The 18,781-nt window shown below is 44.8% G+C and overlaps 1 protein-coding gene across 1 annotated transcript in view; it reads left to right on the top strand.

Moving 5' to 3' along the window:
* LOC311223738 (uncharacterized protein) overlaps nucleotides 1-17,940 on the top strand; it is a gene marked incomplete at both ends in the record, with an annotated part of 41,701 nt that extends 23,761 nt beyond the window's left edge. Inside the window, 2 exons of the mRNA XM_084308510.1 lie at nucleotides 17,246-17,443; nucleotides 17,863-17,940. Of these exons, the coding sequence (XP_084164636.1) occupies nucleotides 17,246-17,443; nucleotides 17,863-17,940 (276 nt within the window). The remainder of the gene's footprint in view (nucleotides 1-17,245; nucleotides 17,444-17,862) is intronic.
* Nucleotides 17,941-18,781: the final 841 nt, after the last annotated feature.

Here is an 18,781-nt window from a genome sequence, read left to right as displayed (position 1 = left end):
GCTGGCTACACATGTGTCGGAGGAAGCATGTGATAGTCTCTGCCCTCCCAGACCGACGGTAGGGGGTAGTGTGCGTGTAACCCATGTTTCAGATTCATAACTATTTAGTTATAGGAACATAAATTGTTAATGCCATTGAATAAGAACATAAATAGTTAATGTTATTGGGTCATATGTATATTCATATGAGATTAGCAACGTTTTGACCAAATCCTTTGAATTGCCTCACTGCCCTTTAAATTACCTCATGACGCGAGATAGGTGTCACAACGGAGCCTTGCCATACGGCAGATGAGATTACAGATTGGCGGAGACTGACGCAGCTGAATGCTGCTGGATACTGAAATGAACTAGCACCACGAAATAGTTATCAAACAGTCATAAAAGATTCCCCCAGTTACAAAACCGAAGAAGTTGTTGCAGTTAAAGAGCATACCATTTCCGGAAGCGGTTTTGGTGAGTTTCATCAATATTGTGCTGTCCATTGTCGAATGTACAAAATCGCTAGCTCAATGCTAATCAGCTAATAATGTAGCTTCATCCTGAGTCATGCTAGCGAAGCTCCAAGTTCAATTTGGTTCAATGAAAACTAGAAAGAAACCATTTCAGAAGTACTTATAATTGTATTGATATGCTGTAAGATAAGAACATGGTCTATATACATTTTGACTGCTTTTGAGAGTTTAATATGGAATGTGAGGAATGTTCCCATATGCTAGCGCACTTTAGCCTAACTTAGCATAAGACAGATGGATATACCCACGTGCTGTGATAAGGTAGCCTACTTTAGCTTAGCATAGCTAAAAGTAGCCTGATTGATTATTCATTCTAAAAGCAATGAAAAGATGATGAAGCGATAAAAGATGGTAAATAGCTTTTATTTTCTGAATACCTGTATAACGCAGGCCATGTTTTTCTAGCACCCCGTTCCACCCCCGGGAGCAGTTCCCAGGAGTCCCGGCCGACCACCACTCACCACGTGTGCCCACGCGGGACGAGGCAGTGTGCCGGACCGACACAAGATGGCGAGCCAACCCACTGAACCTCAGATCTAGATCAAGGCTATGCCCGGCCTGATCTGATTACCCCTGTTGCCTCAACAGCCTGGTAGGATTGTGAAATTACCTTCCTCATGCAAAAGAATGGTGTCTTGCTTCATCTGGGCAGCTTTCAGCAACCAGCCTTTAAATAAAATTGGAAAATGACATGAGTGTGTGTTGTGACTGTGAGAATTTCTTTGATTGTATTTGATAATTAACTCAACAAGCACTCACTCACCTCTTCCTCCCCCCCACACACTAGGACAATAGAACTACAGCATGCACCCCTCCCCCAGGGAGAAAGAGGTGAGGTTAACACAAGCATTGGTTCTAAAAGCTAACATACTTTAAACATCACTATGAATTAGCAGAGCTACATAAACATCACTGTAAAACAATAAAACTAGATGGCATACAGCAGGGGTGGCCAACCAGTCAGAGACTAAGAGCCACAAAAAAATGACTGTGGTACCACAAAGAGCCACACCATATACCAGCGTTTCTCAACCTTTTTTTTCAGTCACGGCACCCTTCATGTGTTTATAGGTCTCACCCTCTGGCCTCTGAAGTTGCTAATGTCTTTTTTATTTGGGCCTCACAGGGTTAAAAGTACCCTGTGAGACCCACGGTTGCAAAATTACAAAATCACTTTTAGCCATTTAAAAAAATAATGTTTATTTAAAAAATGTTAAAGGGGAACAATTTTACTATTTCTTTCACTATTTGGGCACTTTTACACAATTCCTGTGAGTCTATGGAACACCTAGGTTTTTTTTTTTTTTAATGCATTGTTTTGTATTTCTAATCAAGTACTAAAAACCGCATTTTTCTACCTCAAGATCTTAAGCCGTTTTGAGGCTGGGCTCCAACCACTGTGTGGCCTGGTGCCAACTGCCACATCAACTGCCACATTATTATGCAGCTGAGAAATCTCTGACATCACAGATATGCACATTTTCAGATGACTCAGTTCAGTGAGGGTGAATATTGTGAGAGGAGAATTGGAAGAATTCGCCAATATGAGAATTAGAGACATATATCCTATTAATATAAGTCCACATAGCTAAGAAACAATGGTAAACACTGAAAAAAGCCATTTATAAGATAGTTCCCCTTTAAGCACATGTATAGTCAATTGGTCCTGTTGTTCAGCCTCACAATGCTATTTGATAGTAAATGTGTTTATATGTCCCACCCTCTGGCCTCTGAAGTTGCTAATTTCTTTTTAATTTGGGCCTCACAGGGTTAACCTCTTAAGCCCGAGATATACAGTAAAAGTGTATATTTTCAGCATTATGTTTGTTTACCAATTATTTTAACTGTTATTAGTGAAATATAAGATTATAGAAATCTCAGGGCATTGAGTCGGAAACCGGCGCATATTGACAGGAGGAAGTGGCACAGCCAGAAGTGAGTGTAGTCTTTTGAAGGAAGAGACGCAGGGCTTTCAAATTTCGAAAAACTACCCTACCCAGCTCACACCAGCCCCTGTCAATCATCTGACTTCTGGATTTACTTTTTAATTTCTCTTGTTTTTTGGGATTATCTCCCACAAACCTGAACGTTATTGTCATAAAACAGAACGCAGTTAGTTTCTCTACCTTTCTGTGAACGTCTTGCAAAAAACGGTGTTGCAATATGATGAAAATGGTGGAGAAATTTACATTATAAAAAAGATGGCAGAATTCAGTACTGTATCTACAAAACCTTCTGTTTAATCATCTTCCCTTTATTCATTTGCTTAGATTTTTCAGGTCTGGTCAATTTTAGCATGGTGTTATTTACAGTCAAAGATAAAAAAAAATTTAAATAGAATTGATATTCTCCTTTGGTTCATTACAATTTACTCAAGCCTAGTAACAGACACACTATTTCTGACACTGATCCATATATGTCCCTAGATGATTCAGATACCAAGAACATGCAAATGGACCATTTAAAAAAAATTTGTAAATGTTTATTCTACGTCCTTATGGAATGAGTGACATAAAAAAAAAAAGTAAAAAAAAAATAAAGGTTAAAAAAAAATTAAAAAATATATTTTTTTTTATTTTTTTTTTATTTTTTTTTATGGATGGAAGAGCCGCACATTGACGGGCAAAGAGCCGCATGCGGCTCGCGAGCCGCGGGTTGGCCACCCCTGGCATACAGTATCTGAAGAAAACTAGAATGCTAGTTATGTAAACTATAAAAACGCTGCTAAACTGTCTCTCAGCACAGCATCAAATAGTGTATTTCTCATATTAGTGTATGCCTCTTGCGTTTGCCTTTCACAGTCACATACCTATCCATTTTCTTGCAAATTGGAAGTACAGGGCTGGCAAAAGCTGGTAGGCCTGTCCTGGATTGAGATTTTTTCAGAAGACTTTCACTTGTAGAACCATGTTCTGTAAGCTCAGACCCTACATCCACATCTTGAGCTGCAGAACACATTGTGGCCCGTTTCTCAGCTGTATCCAATTGCTTTTTGTCGATAAAACGCCTATAGCAAGTAGCGTGAAAACCAGCATCTCCAGGAACATTGGCAAACTCAATCTCTAACATTTACATTTACATTTAGTCATTTAGCTGACGCTTTTATCCAAAGCGACTTACAAGTTCTGTATCACACTAGCTCACGCTCAGCGTTTCATGCATATATCTCGCTTCAGCATATATACACTGAATAATTTCACAAATGTACCTTTAAATGCCAGCATTCATCTGGCCACACCCCCATCCGCTTACCTATATAAGCAGGGATGGTGCCACACACTCATCTCCTTCTCAAATTTCATCACAAGCAACGTGTTGCTCATATGCCCACTTGACGTGGAGAAAAATATTTGCTGGAAAAGCAATGTTTACGAGGAGAGGAAGAACAAGGAGATACGTTGACATCATATCTTTATTTTCTCTCTCACTATTTTCGAGAAAATACGGCGATGTTGTCTTCGTCACTGGAGTGTCTGGAAGATGGTGATCATTCTAAAACCCTCCACCGGTTTTCGTATTGGGAGCAGTGGCGCCGCGTGGGTAAAATAACAGGGGAAGCCAAAAAAAAATTATTAAAAAAAAAATTATTAAATATTTTTATTAATATATATATATATTTTTTTAAGTCAAGCAGTCACCATGTACACTACAGCAGTGTTTCTCAACTGGTGGGTCGCGACCCAAAAGTGGGTCGCGGGGCCATTTTGAGTGGGTCGCGGATGTGTGTGTAAAAAAAAAAAAAAAGTAAAAAAAAAGATTTTTTTTTATTTTTTATTTTTGGCTTTTTTTCACTACCTATCTTTGTGAAAGTGGCTTCTCAGCTCTGGTCCAGCTGAAGACAAAGCGGAGGAACAGATTGGACATTGAGCATGACCTCAGAGTTGCTTTGTCTACCATCACCCCAGACTTTGAGACTCTTGTCAGGAGCAAACATCATCCCCAGTTATTCCATTAGTTCCCTGCATGTTAAGCTAAGAAATCTGCTAAGAAGGATATATTATTTATTATTATTATTTTATTTCATTGTGTTTTTAGCCCTTAGTTGCACTTTTGTTGCAACCCCAGTTATCCCATTAGTTCCCCCAAACGTAGGTCTGTTATGTTAAGCTAAGAAATCTGCTAAGAAGCATTTTATTTATTATTATTTTATTTCATTGGGTTTTTAGCCCTAGTTGCACTTTTATTGCAATCCCAGTTATCCCATTAGTTCCCCCAAACTTAGGTCTGTTATGTTAAGCTAAGAAGTCTGCTAAGAAGCATAATTATTTATTATTATTATTTAATTTCATTGGGTTTTTAGCCCTAGTTGCACTTTTGTTGCAACCCCAGTTATCCCATTAGTTCCCCCAAACTTAGGTCTGTTATGTTAAGCTAATAAATCTGCTAAGAAGCATATATTATGTATTATTCTTTTATTTCATTGGGTTTTTAGCAATAGTTGCACTTTTGTTGCACTTTTTTGTGTTTATTTCATGTTTTGAAAGATTGCGTATTACTGCAAATATTTTTTTTTTACATAAATCATAGTGGTTCAAAATGTTGGGTCGCGACTTAATGACTAAGGAAAATGTTGGGTCCCGAGGCTAGACCAGTTGAGAACCACTGCACTACAGTATGGCTCGGCGGCCAGTCAAACTTTCTTTTTATTTATTTAACAGATTGCAGAATGGGTACAATACAGTACGGCTCAATACACACAATTGTATAAGGGGATGCAGACCAGAGAAAGACGTTTGTCTTGTTTACATCAGGGTCATTAATACTGCTGGAGCATTGGTTCATTTTTGGTCCGATTTTTCCTTGCACGATTTTGCGCGCCGCGTGGGAGCAAATTCGAGACACATATTCGGTTGCAAAAAGGTGTCCCACGGTCTCCTCTATGGCCGTGAATATTTTCACGCGGATCGGAATCACGGCGCGCCCGTGGGACACTTTTCCGTTTCGGCGAGTTTATTCCACGCTTTCTGTTTTCCTTTTCTAAGCATTTTCGGGGCTACATGTGAATGAGTAAAAGTTGCGGGACGCCCAGATGTTTCCACGATAGAAAGCTCGCGTGGATCCCATAATAGGCTCACTTAATACAGCGTTTTTAAAATCACGCGACATTTTCAGGGTCGCGAGCCGACCTTTTCCCCTCGTTTTCGATGATGGAAGTGATTTAGGAAAAGCTTCGGCACGCCGAGAGGTCCCCGTGGATTTAATCTCGCGAGGATCGGGGCAATATTCGGCCCGTGGGAACAGTTACGGGTTAATACAATGTTCAGAGTGCAGAGGGGAAAATATGCTGAGTGTCTTCCTCCCAGCCCCGTTTTAAACTTTTAGGGTGTGGCAGTCAGCTCGAATCTGATTGGCTAGGATCGGATTTGGACTCTATAATGCTGGAAGCCTGGGGAAAAAGACCTACCCCCTGCCTCTCTCCTATACTAGCTGCAGTGAGCACAGTGAGTCTGACAGTGTGTTAGAGGGAGTGAGAAGGAGAAGAGGGAGACATTAAAAAAAAAAAAAAAAAAAATTATAACACAGATGCACAGATGAAAAAGAATGTAAACTATATTAATTTTTTTTTTTTTTTCATATTTCATATTTGATATTAATTCATATTTTAATATTAGGGAGGCATGGCTTCCGTTGGCTTCCATAAGGATTCGCCACTGATTGGGAGCATGCCGCTGCATGCTTCTCAACTGCAGTTCCTTGTTGTGTTGGTTGGGGTGAAACCTTTCAGGCCACAGCTGAACTGTAGGACGCGCCACTGTTGTGAGAAGCGGTGGGTTTCAGGTTGGGTGAGTACTGTTGCTGGCAGGCTTCACTTGTCTGTTAGTGCTATGGGGGCTAATTGACAATGTTTATGAAAACCGGCCCCAGGCTAGGGTCCTTTGTTCAGCCTCCTAGGCGACAGAAGACCTTGGTCTGAAGACCATTGTAGTTTTAACTAGTGGGCCGCGACCATTAACACTGGTGATCCCTGTGTTTTCTGGACGAGTGGGTATCTCTCTGTCACCGTGTAGCCCCTTCTTTCATATCCAAATGAGACTATTCCTTCACGAGGAGATATGGGCATAAAATGTTCGATAGCGGAAGATCTATGTTCAAGTCAGCTACACAGGCCAGTTTGGTATTGTGCTGACTCCGTCGGGTGTTGGTAAAATCACCGTTGTAAAGCTGTGTTGACATCTTGTTTCTCTTTTCTCTTAAAAAGTGAGGAGGGTTTCAGAACGGCGGCCTGTCTGGGTGAGTGTTATATCATTGTGTAGGTGATAGGTGATAGCTGCTTAGCTTACGGTTAGCCAGTCAGCTGTTAGCTGCGGCGTTAGCCTGCTGGGATCACTGCGTGGCCTACAGAGGTTGGGCCTACTGTTAGCCAGTCAGCTGTTAGCTGCGGCGCTAGCCTGTTGTGATCACTAGGAAACGTTTAGCTTGCTGCTATCAGACAAGGCCAGCGCGGGGTAGCTCCGGCTACTTGCGCGCCGCCGCGAGCTCCCCTCTGGTCGCGTGCGCCGTTCGCTCGGCGTCTCGCGAGCAGGGGCAGTAGCGACCGACGGTTGGAGCGGCCGTTAGCTTAATGCTACTCTGTTGAACGTGCTTTGATTATAACATGTTTTACACTCTTGACTACGACGTCATCTTTGACAGGGGATGTTCGTCGACCCTGCCCTGAGCCAGGACGGCAAGGATTGCGTCAACAAAAGGGACCGTAGCGACGGGTGGAGCGGCGACGCTGCCCAGATCGAACAACACAGGATGGCTGTGTTTCTACGGTGTCTTGAGACTGCACTTCGCTGATCTACGCTCCGGGTAGGACAAAGGTTTGACCAGACCTTATACGCGTCTTCCGGCTTTACCTTCTACATGTTTTGTAAATAACGCTGTTTTCCAAAAACGTGTGTTGCTGCAATGCATTTGGGATACGACGTGAGTTTTGTGTGAACTGTCTTGTCACTGGTAATTAGCTTCTCCGGGCAAATCGGGTTGTTGTTACAGATGTGAAAATGATCTGGTTGTTGTGTGAGAAACATCATGTGTGTTGTTATGTACCGTGTACTCACAACTAAGGTAACTAACCTATGAAGCTATGCTTAGTGACAAATGAGTGAAAGAATATTCTTTTCTCAGCCTGTGATGACAATGAACAGTGTGTTCACATATTAACAGGTTCCTGTTTTAACTGGCCGTATTAAGGGTAAAGTAGGAGGATTGTGTTTTTCCCCACGGTTCCCTGGGGACTTCTTCATCCTCCTATCAGACATGTTGTTGCACTACATTGTGTCTTTGTGTGGTAGGGATGCGATGTAACCCTTAGCTTGATTGCTGAGGTTGTGCTATGACTGCTGGAGAAACTTTATTTTCCTAAAAGAAAAGATTGTTTGGTCGCTGTCGTGTGTGCTTAGCAAGGCCTGTGGCCGATACTAATCGAGAATTATGTATTCTCTCATTATGAAAAACGGCGTTCCTCTGTAGAGTGTTTTTGCCATTTTTTGTAGGTGATGATGGGTTGTGTGTGTCATGTGACCTGCAACTGGGTTGGACTGGCCACAGAAGCACATGTGTATGTTGGACCGGGGCTCTTAGAGAGCCCTCTCTATTCTGTGTTTTTTCCTTAGTAAAAATCAGATAGCAGGTTAGCTCATGCGCTGTGTGAAGCTGTCAAACGCTTCATAGAGCTGACTATGACTGTGTCATATTCTCTTTTTGTCATTACATCGTATCATGGGTGTTGGTCAGGGGTACACCCCCTGTCCTTCAAGGTTCCTGTCACGTTGCGGTTCGGCACGTTACGGGGTGAGGGGGGGGGGGGGGGGGAGGGAGTTTCCTGGTCCCACGGCCTGGAATATTGGGCGTGTGCACCGCAGAAATTCCCCCGCCATAGAGTACGTCACCGTGCGCGTCTCTGTTGGTAGGACTTCCGTGTGCTGTTCAGGTCCATGTGATGGATCTGTTTCGGGGGGGTGGTCAGGGCTCCTCCTCACCAAGCGCCTATTCGGGCCTTCTGTGAGTTCGGACTCCTCCTTCCATGTGAGGGAGCCTCCTTCAGAGTACAGAGCCTTTCTCCTCAGATTGTCAAAGTGAGTGGACCCTCTAGAAGGTGTCCTATTCTATTGTGTATGTATTCGATTCAATTCGATTATTGAGTGTGTATGGGTTCAGTGCCTCTTCCCCGGAGAGCCCTAAAACCAATTTTTTATATGGCTCAAGGTGCAATATATTCTTTTCAATCTGTACAGCTCGCGTGGGAAGTCTCTCTGGGGATTCCCGTCTCCTTCCTATGGGAGGGTGGTGGGATGTAAAAATGTGAACAATTTTTACCCCCGGCTGTGTAGACTGGGATACATACTGTTGGTGCTTCCTTCTTTTCTATTAAAAAAAGAGTTGGAGTTAGGAAGTGTCACACCCCTCTTGTCGTTCCCCTGGGCGCCTTGGGGATTCAATGACAGGTCTAAATAGCCTGTTCATTGATGTGGGTGTGTCCCGACGCACGTATAGTGCTAGCTCGCTATAAACAGGCGACTGACTGGCACGCCTTGGTTGCTTGGGGTTAAAACGGCGTTTTTATAGAGCAACTGAGATGGAGGTTTTTCCTCTTCCGACGACCACATCCCACGACCTGGGTTTGTTATCGACGGATTCTCGTTCATGTCTGGGGGATGATGACGGAATGGATCTGAACATATGTAGAGGGGTCTCACGCCCTGGGGGTGGGCCACCGGGCGCGGTTCGCCCGAACGTCTGGGTGGCGCCTTCTTTTCATGTTAAGATCAACACGCATATCTGCCCTTTCTCCTGGAGTAGGCATGTCGGCGTGGTTAGGGCACGGGACTGGTTCTGGTCACGCTGGTCCGGATCAGTTGAACCCGTTGTATGCCGGGGAGGCAGATCTGCTGTTCTGGTACCCTGAGGGACTTAGACTTTTTTCAGGGGGAAAAATGCCAGGTCGGTCCGGGTGTCACAGGGTTAAGCACTATGACACCCTGGTTGGGTACGTTTTTACTCAGCACTGTCGTAATGGCTTACGGCCATGCCAACCTGTACACGCTCGATCTCGTCGGATCTCGGCCGCTACACAGGTTGGTCCTGGTTAGTACTTGGTTGGGAGACCGCCTGGGAATACCAAGTACGGTGTGCTTAGGGGCTGGTTCTCCATTCTTTTTCGCTCCTCTCTCACGCATGGCGAAGAGGGGCCTGTTGGGGTGGTCTTTGACCTCCTCTGGTGACCCTGTGCTTCCCGTATCGCCAGGCCCGGTCCAAAGTAATGTTTTGTCGAACCGTAGGCCTGGGTTAACCCTTTTTTGAAAACTGAAACACTTGTACTGCGGTATAGCCGGTGTATACCCGCAGGTGTGTTTTGGAGTTTTTTCTTGAGGGGTTATAGGAACAACCACCGCATTGGGTAACGCCGAGGTGGTTGATTCCCTGGTGTGTTGGAGCAGTGTCAACTCCCGGGTTCACCGTTTGAGGGTGCCCCTGCACGTTCATGACGTCTGCCAATCGTGTCAGCCTTCTCTGCCTCAACCCCTCTGGGTGGGGGTTTTTAAATGGAGGCTTGGTCATGCAACACCGCCAGCTTACGCTCCTTCCGCCGGGGCGGCTGTGTTCAGCTGTCCCCTCTGGCGCCTGTCTCGTCCGCAGTCTCCAGGCTAGGGTTAATAGCCTGTTGCCTGGTTTTTCCCCGGTGCGCTGCCTGCTTCCGTTGGTTAACCTTTTTTGTGTGCTTACGGCCATGCTGACTGCCTGTTCTGCAGGGTCAGTGTGCCAGGCGGTGTACTATTGGGGGGACAGGGCCCGCTCGGCTGAGGGGCCTTTGTTCGAATACGCTGGCGATGTGGGGGGCGGGGTCACTAAGTGCCCACCTGGTGGGGTCTTGATGCTGGCATCATGGACTTCTCCGGGCCCCCGTTCCAGGGGGTCCAGTCCCTTTGGTGGGTCTGGGTCTTCCTTCGCGCTCCGCTGCTACGGCCTTGCCACGGGGTTGGGTTTACCCTTGACCCCGTGATTCTGGGGGCAGTAACGAGGTTTATCCCTCCGTTCGTTCCCGGGTGGCATGCGGGTTGTGCGTGTGTGTAGTCGTGGGGTCAAGCCACGGTCTGCTCACCCTGTGCGTTGAGTTGCTTGAGTGCCTCTTCGCACGGTCGGGTCCGTCGCCCTCCCGTGAAGCCACCAATAGGGGGGGTGCCCTCCATTAGGGTGGGTCGGGGGGGCTCGGCCCTCCCTGATCTGATGGTTGTGGGGGGCCTCAGCAGGGTACATTTGTCGAGCTTCTAGCTCCCGCTCAGCTCCTATTATGCATGAAACGCTGAGCGTGAGCTAGTGTGATACAGAACGTTAGGTTATGACTATAACCAAGTTCTGTTAACACTTAGTGAACGCTCAGCGTCTAGACGCCGCTGCGGCCCTTGATTTTTCATTGTGGTGAAATTTGTTGGGAAGGAGATGAGTGTGTGGCACCATCCCTGCTTATATAGGTAAGCGGATGGGGGTGTGGCCAGATGAATGCTGGCATTTAAAGGTACATTTGTGAAATTATTCAGTGTATATATGCTGAAGCGAGATATATGCATGAAACGCTGAGCATTCACTAAGTGTTAACAGAACTTGGTTATAGTCATAACCTAACGTTAGACCTCTGGCGCTTATGCAACCCCACCCTCAGAGATTACTCTCACCTGTCAGCCAGACACAAAAGCTTCTCTCGAATTGACTATGCATTCGCGTCCCCTAATATGTTTGATAGTTTCGATGTCTCATTGGTTCCCTTGGCTCTCTCAGACCACAAGGGGATTTTCCTTACGGCAACCTTTGGCAGGCTCTCCGCAAGAGCTCCCAGATGGCGTTTTAATTCGACCTTGCTAAAGAACGATGACTTCTGTTCTGAGTTCAGGAGTAAACTAGCTGAATTTTTGCAGATCAACGTTGGCACAGTAGAAGACCCTAGGGTCCTGTGGAACGCATTGAAAGGATTCATCAGGGGTCATGTCACACTATTTGCCTCCAATTTGCGAAAATCCCGGTCAAAAAAGCTAGAAGGACTGGAATCATTATATGCGGACCTATACGCATCCTTGCAAACTGACTATAATGAACGACTAAACACACAACGTAAGATAGTCAAAAAAGAAATAAACTCCATACTTAAACAACAGTCTGAGTTTTTGATACATAGGACAAGACAAAATTACTATTTTCACGGCTCCAGACCTAGCCATCTATTGGCAATGAAAATACGATCAAATGATCATTTCTCAGATATCCCCTCGATTAGGACGAGCCAGGGTGCAGTCACTACTGATTCGAAAAAGATCAATGACACTTTTAAAGAGTTTTACTCACAGTTATATAGCTCAGAGGGTAATCTGGATGACTCTAGATTTGAATCGTTCATTGGCGGGCTTGAGATACCCCACATTTCTGAGGAAGAGGCCAAGGAACTGGGGAGACCGATTACTCTCGTAGAATTGAGGGAGACTATTGTTGAAATGCAGAGGGGTAAGGCGCCAGGCTGGGATGGTATTCCACCCGAAGTGTATTTAGCTTTCTGGGACCAACTGGGTCCATTGATGCTCGATATGATCAATTACGCTATCGAACAAGGGGAGTTCTCAAGAGATGTCAATATGGCGTTGATTTCTTTACTTCTCAAAAAGGACAAAGATCCCAATGATTGTGGTAGCTATAGACCCTTGAGTCTTCTCGGGGCCGATTTAAAGGTGTTTGCCAAGGTGCTGGCCCGTCGCCTGCAGAGATTTATGTCTGTATTGGTACACTGCGATCAAACTGGTTTTATCCCGGGGCGTCTGGCTGCAGATAATCTTAGGAGGCTGTTGCATGTAATCGATAACAGTAAAGACAATACAACTCCATCCACAGTTCTGTCTTTGGATGCCATGAAGGCGTTTGACAGACTTGAGTGGTCATATCTGTGGAAGGTACTTGAGGTCATGGGTCTTGGAAAGAGTTTTATTCATATGATTAAAGTCCTGTATGCCTCGCCGTCTGCGATGATACTGACAGGCAAAAACTGTTCCACACTCTTTCCAGTCTCCAGATCTTCTAGACAGGGTTGCCCTCTGAGCCCGGGACTGTTCGCGCTTTCCCTCGAACCTTTGGCCCAATTTATTAGGCAATCGGAGGACATCGTCCCCATAATGGTCAACAATACTCCACACAAAATTGCTCTCTATGCGGATGACCTGCTGATTTTCATGGACGACCCCTCCCGGTCGGCCACAAAATTATTGAGGATAATCGACGACTTTGGTAAATTGTCAGGTTTTAAGATTAACTGGAACAAATCAGCCTGCCTACCTCTTAATGAACTGGCCAAGGCGGTACGACTACCAGCTGATATCCCCATAGTAGAACATTTCAAATACCTGGGCATAGAGATATTCCCCACGCTGAACCAAACTACTAAGTACAACTTCACGGGTACTTATGATAAAATACGCCAGGATCTAGACAGGTGGTCGTCCCTTCCTAACTCCTTACAAGCCCGGGCTTCCATAATCAAAATGAACATCCTGCCTAGGATAAATTTTATTAGCTCAATGCTCCCCCTGCCCCCTCCAATAGACCACTGGCGCAAGGTACAATCGATGGTATCTAAGTTTGTCTGGAATAACAAACGCCCGAGAATCAAAAGGGCTACTACTCAACGTAGGAAACAAGATGGGGGCCTCGCAATCCCTGATTTTAAACTGTATTTCTGGTCCTTTTCACTGAGACCTTTGATGTGCTGGCTAGACCCTGTAGAGGCTGTATCGTGGCGCTCCTTAGAAGCGGCGGCGGTGTCTCCGCTAAGATTACAGGATGTAGTGTACTCCACTGTCTCTATTGCGAAATGCCGGCTGAGGTATGGACCGATCATAACTCACGTGATCCAAACGTGGCGTAATGTACAGAGGTCGTGTGGGGTTAAATGCCCTTGGCACCTGGACTCTCCAATTTTTAATAACCAGCAATTACTTGTTGGACACAAGCCGGTTAATATTCCTCAATGGCAAAGGAGGGGAGTGCATACTCTGGAGGATATTTATGATAAGAACGGCCTCCGTGCGTTTCAGGACTTAAGAGAATTTTATGATCTACCCGGCGAGTCCTTCTTTCTTTACCTTCAACTAAGGTCAGCACTGAGGGCGCATGGCGTACCGTGGGCTCAAGCCTTGCACCCACACCCCTTCCTCAGGCTCATAGTGGACAGGACGACATCCAGAGGGTTTGTCTCCGACTTTTATACGCTCTTAATTCAATCCACGTATAAAAATTTATCATTGGATACAATCTGGCGTGTGGATATACCGGAGTTGGACCCCGAGTTTGACTGGGATGATGTTTGGGCAAATGTGGCATTATCTTCCCGCAACCCCAATCACCAGCAAATTAATTTTAATTATATTCATAGGACCTATCTTACACCTAGGAAGCTATTTGCTATGGGACTGATAACCGACTCTCGGTGCACTTTGTGCTCTCAAAAGGCCACTGGCACTTATATGCATATGTATTGGGATTGCCCACCAGTGGCCCGCTTCTGGAGGTCAATAACGGACAAACTTTCAGATCTGTGTGGCTTAACTATCCCATTCACAGCTGTTACGCTACTCCTGAACGATATAACGACACTACCCGCGTCCGTACAACTGAAAAGGGTTGTCCTAGCGGGCGTCACAGCAGCGAAGAAGCTAATAGCAATGAGATGGAAGGAGCCTGAGAAGCTTACAATGATTAACTGGTCCCTAACTCTATTGGATGTGATTTATCTTGAGATATCCACGGCCCGGGTGATCGGGGTAGGGCAGGCTGGAATTGACCTGTGGTTCGCAGCAGCTGAGAAGGTAAAGACCGCAGTGTGCGGCTGAGCGGGGTTGGGGCGCTTGATCGGGGGGGTCCGGCGGTCTCTGGGGAGGGGGAGGAGGAAATGTCTTGTCTGTCTTGGTTTTTGTCTTGTCCTTCTTAACTTTGACTGGGGGGATTTTAGGGGGGGTTGGTATTTAGCTATTCTGCGCTATATGTCAACTCACATGCCATCTCCCCAAGAGACTAATATTGACAGACTGATTGACCTGTCAACCAACTTGGAGGAAGAATTTCTTTCTTCTTACACTTTACCTTCTGCAAGTTTGGCAGTCTTGAACATGTGTAAGGGACCTAGGCTATCTACAGTAAATCTGCGGCAACACTCTCATAAACAATCTTTTAAGTCACTCCACTTTGTAAAGGTGGGGAAAGGTTGCCATGTTTTGAAGACCCTTTTTGTTATTGAAGTAGCCATCTATATTTGATAGGTTGGACGCTGTTTCTTTTTCTTTTTGTCTTTATAATTTATTATTCTGTATTATTATTGTTTGTTATTCTCCTGTGAAAGTTATGTTTTTTGTTACTGTGGTTATTGTGTTGTCCTGTTTCATGTAATTAATAATAAAAAAAAATTTGATCAAAAAAAAAAAGTCATAACCTAACGTTCTGTACGACAAGTCATCAGGAAGGGTACAACTCTATCAGCTGTAACAATGTTCATCAAAGTGTTGAGTGCTACAGTGTAGGTTAGTTTATTAGGACAAGTGCATGACAGTAAGGTTAGTTAGGGTTAGAGTATATATATATATATATATATATATATATATATATATATATATATATATATATATATATATATATATATATATATATATATATATATATATATATATTCAGATAATGGTTGAAGAAGTGCGTCTTTAGTCGACAGCGAAAGATTGGACGGGTTTCGGCTGTCCTAACTGGGGTGGGTAGTTCATTCCACCATTGTGGGGCAAGGACTGAGAATAGGCGACCTCTCTTTGATGAGAGAGAGAGAGAGAGAGAGAGAGAGAGAGAGAGAGAGAGAGAGAGAGAGAGAGAGAGAGAGAGAGAGAGAGAGAGAGAGGGAAAGAGTTTGATTTGATTTAATTTATTGGGCATACTGTACGTACAGGATAAATGCAATCAAACATGGAAATCCATGATAGAAAACAGAAGAGAGCACAGGAGATGGATGGTGGACACATTAAGCTGCTTATTATCCTATGGTAACAGAAAGGTTTACAATCACAGATCAACAAAAACAGCATCAAGACAGACTACTTTACATTAGCAGTTAGAACAATTGAGCAAGAAATTAGTAAAACATACTAAATATATAATATTTACTCAATATACAAAATTTGATGAAGGGTTTAGATCATCGGAGATTATAGTGAATTACTTTAATTGATTCAAATATATTGCATTTGGTCTTGGCACAACGTGGGTGAGTAATTACATTTTAGAGGCTTAATATTTCATGCAAGTACTATTTTCTCCTTTGACAGCATGAGCGGAGAGAACTTTCTCAAGTTCTGTTTTCTCCTTTGAGAGTGATTGATTGATTGAAAATTGTATTAACAGATTACAGAATGGGTACAATACAGTACGGCTCAATACACACAATTGTTAAGGGGATGCAGACCAGCGAAAGACTTTCGTCTTGTTTACATCAGGGTCCCCCATTCTCAATTCATCATAACATACATGACATACAGGTAGACAGTACTGCTACATCTAGACATTTATGACATACCAGATCTACAAATATACAGTACTGTTTATGATACAAAATGAGTCTAAAAAGAGAGTATATACATTTGAGGGGGAAGAAACTGAGTGGAGAGAAGATTCTCAAGTACTGTTTTCTCCTTTGAGAGCATGAGTGGAGAGAAAATTCTCAAGGTCTGTTTTAACCTTTGAGAGCGGAACGGAGAGAACTTTCTCACTGTCTGTTTTCTCCTTTGAGAGCTGGAACGGAGAGAACTTTCTCAAGTACTGTTTTCTCCTTTGAGAGCAGGAACGGAGAGAACATTCTCAAGTACTGTTGTATTGGTGAGCACTCTGGTGTTGTATTGGTGAGCACTCTGGTGTTGTATTGGTGAGCACTCTGGTGTTGTATTGGTGAGCACTCTGGTGTTGTATTGGTGAGCACTCTGGTGTTGTATTGGTGAGCACTCTGGTGTTGTATTGGTGAGCACTCTGGTGTTGTATTGGTGAGCACTCTGGTGTGGTATTGGTGAGCACTCGAGATATGAGGGAAGTTACTTGATAGGTAGGGAGTAATGCTGTTATTGACAATTTTCTGGATATGATTTAGTCCCTAAAGGATTCAACTCGATCATCCACCTTCAGTAAAACTAGAGAGGGGGGGAGAGATGATACTGCTCCATCATCAATAATGAAAACACACACACACACACACACACACACACACACACACACACACACACACACACGCGCACAGCACACACACACACACACACACACACACTCACTGTAAATTATGCATTTGATATCCTGCTAAAAGAACTAACATGTTTAACTATAGATTCCATCTGTGTGTGTGTCTCACTCACTGGACTTGTCCATCAAATGAACAGCTCCTAGTACAATTATCTTTCTCTCTCTTCCTGTATGTAATTAGGTACTAAGATGGGTAGAGTGGGCATGGTAGTGACTCGAGTAGGCTACGTGCAGACTGTGTAGGCCTAATAGAGTACTCGCTGGTATCGCCCCCCGGCTACCATCAGACGAGAAGCAGCCACACTGGCCCTTTCCCGCAAGGCACAGATCAGTGCATCCCACCTCCTTCACGATACCACCACAGAGACACCACAACGCCCCTTTTCTATGCAAGCCTACTACAGGCTACTCCACACAACACCATCTGACACTTCCAAGTTCTCTTGGGTCAGGACGAGATGGAGGGACCAGTGGAGGTCAGCAGAACCATCCAGGCTGCACCTCTATACATCAATGACCCTCTGGACGTCCCTGGTCAGGACTTGCCCCGGCGGAAGCAGTGGACAACCCTCAACCGCCTAAGGACCGGCGTCGGACGCTACGGCGCCTCAATGAAGAGGTGGGGCCTCAAGGACAGTGCCTCATGTCGAGTGTGGAGCCCCTGCACAGACCGTGGAACATATCATCACTAGTTGCCCCAAACACCGGCCACCGTATGGAGAACGCGGTCCGATGGAACTGGACGACGAAACTTTGGCCTGGCTTGTCTCAACGGAGCTGCAGGTCTAAAGACACACGCCAGAAGAAGAAGAAGACACACACACACACACTGTAAATTATGCATTTGATATCCTGCTAAAAGAACTAACATGTTTAACTATAGATTCCATCTGTGTGTGTGTGACGTTCTGGGTTCTCTAGCTGCTGCCTGAGAACCACTCACCATTCTGTCACCTGTCACTTGTCTCCCCTGTCACTTTGGTCTGGGTTCCCTGATTGGCTGTCACTGTGGCGCGTGTGGTATGCTTGGTATGTGGACCTATTTAACCCCTGTCTCTCTGTGTTCCAGTCGTCGGCCCTTCACACTCCCTACAACGCGGTACACGGCGGTACCACTGAACATTGGACTTTGCAGTGCTTCCTGTAAATGCATATTCCTACTAGACGCTCGGCATCAGTGTGTTATCTTTAGAATTGCTCTGTACTGTTCTTTCATTAAAAGGAGAACCACTGTTAATGAGCAAAACCTTTCTCTGCCTGTTTATTCCTCCACAACTGGGACCTTACCTGCTCCGCCATAACAGTGTGTGTCACTCACTGGACTTGTCCATCAAATGAACAGCTCCTACAATTATCTTTCTCTCTCTTCCTGTATGTAATTAGGTACTAAGATGGGTAGAGTGGGCATGGTAGTGACTCGAGTAGGCTACGTGCAGACTGTGTAGGCCTGAGGATCTCCAGTGCACCAACCGCATACATATAACAGATGTCTTCCGTCTCTCACACACACACACACAGACACAGACACACACACACAGACACACACAGACACACACAGACACACACACACACACACACACACACACACACACACACACACAGACACACACACACACACACACACACACACACACACACACACACACACACACACACACACACACACACACACACACACACACACACACACACACACACACACACACACACACACACACACATTTGAATACTTTATTTGGTTCCACAAATTATATTACATAAACAGGGAATCAAATGTATCGGGGCCAAGCAGCACTGAACACTTAAGGGTACACATAGCACCTCCTTCTCCACGTGGCTAAGCTGCCAATAATAGCTGAGACAGAGCAATATTTGGCCATTTGTTTGGCTTTTCTTTTAGACATTGCAGCAATTCTCAGACCGGTCATGGTGCATTTGTGTACATGGCCAAGACTTCCGAACACAAGTACACTATATCTACACCTATA

The sequence above is a fragment of the Notolepis coatsorum genome (genome assembly GCF_963971535.1).
Source record: "Notolepis coatsorum genome assembly, chromosome: 2".
Classification (NCBI taxonomy): Eukaryota; Metazoa; Chordata; class Actinopteri; order Aulopiformes; family Paralepididae; genus Notolepis; species Notolepis coatsorum.
This window is presented reverse-complemented; position numbering and strand designations above follow the sequence as displayed.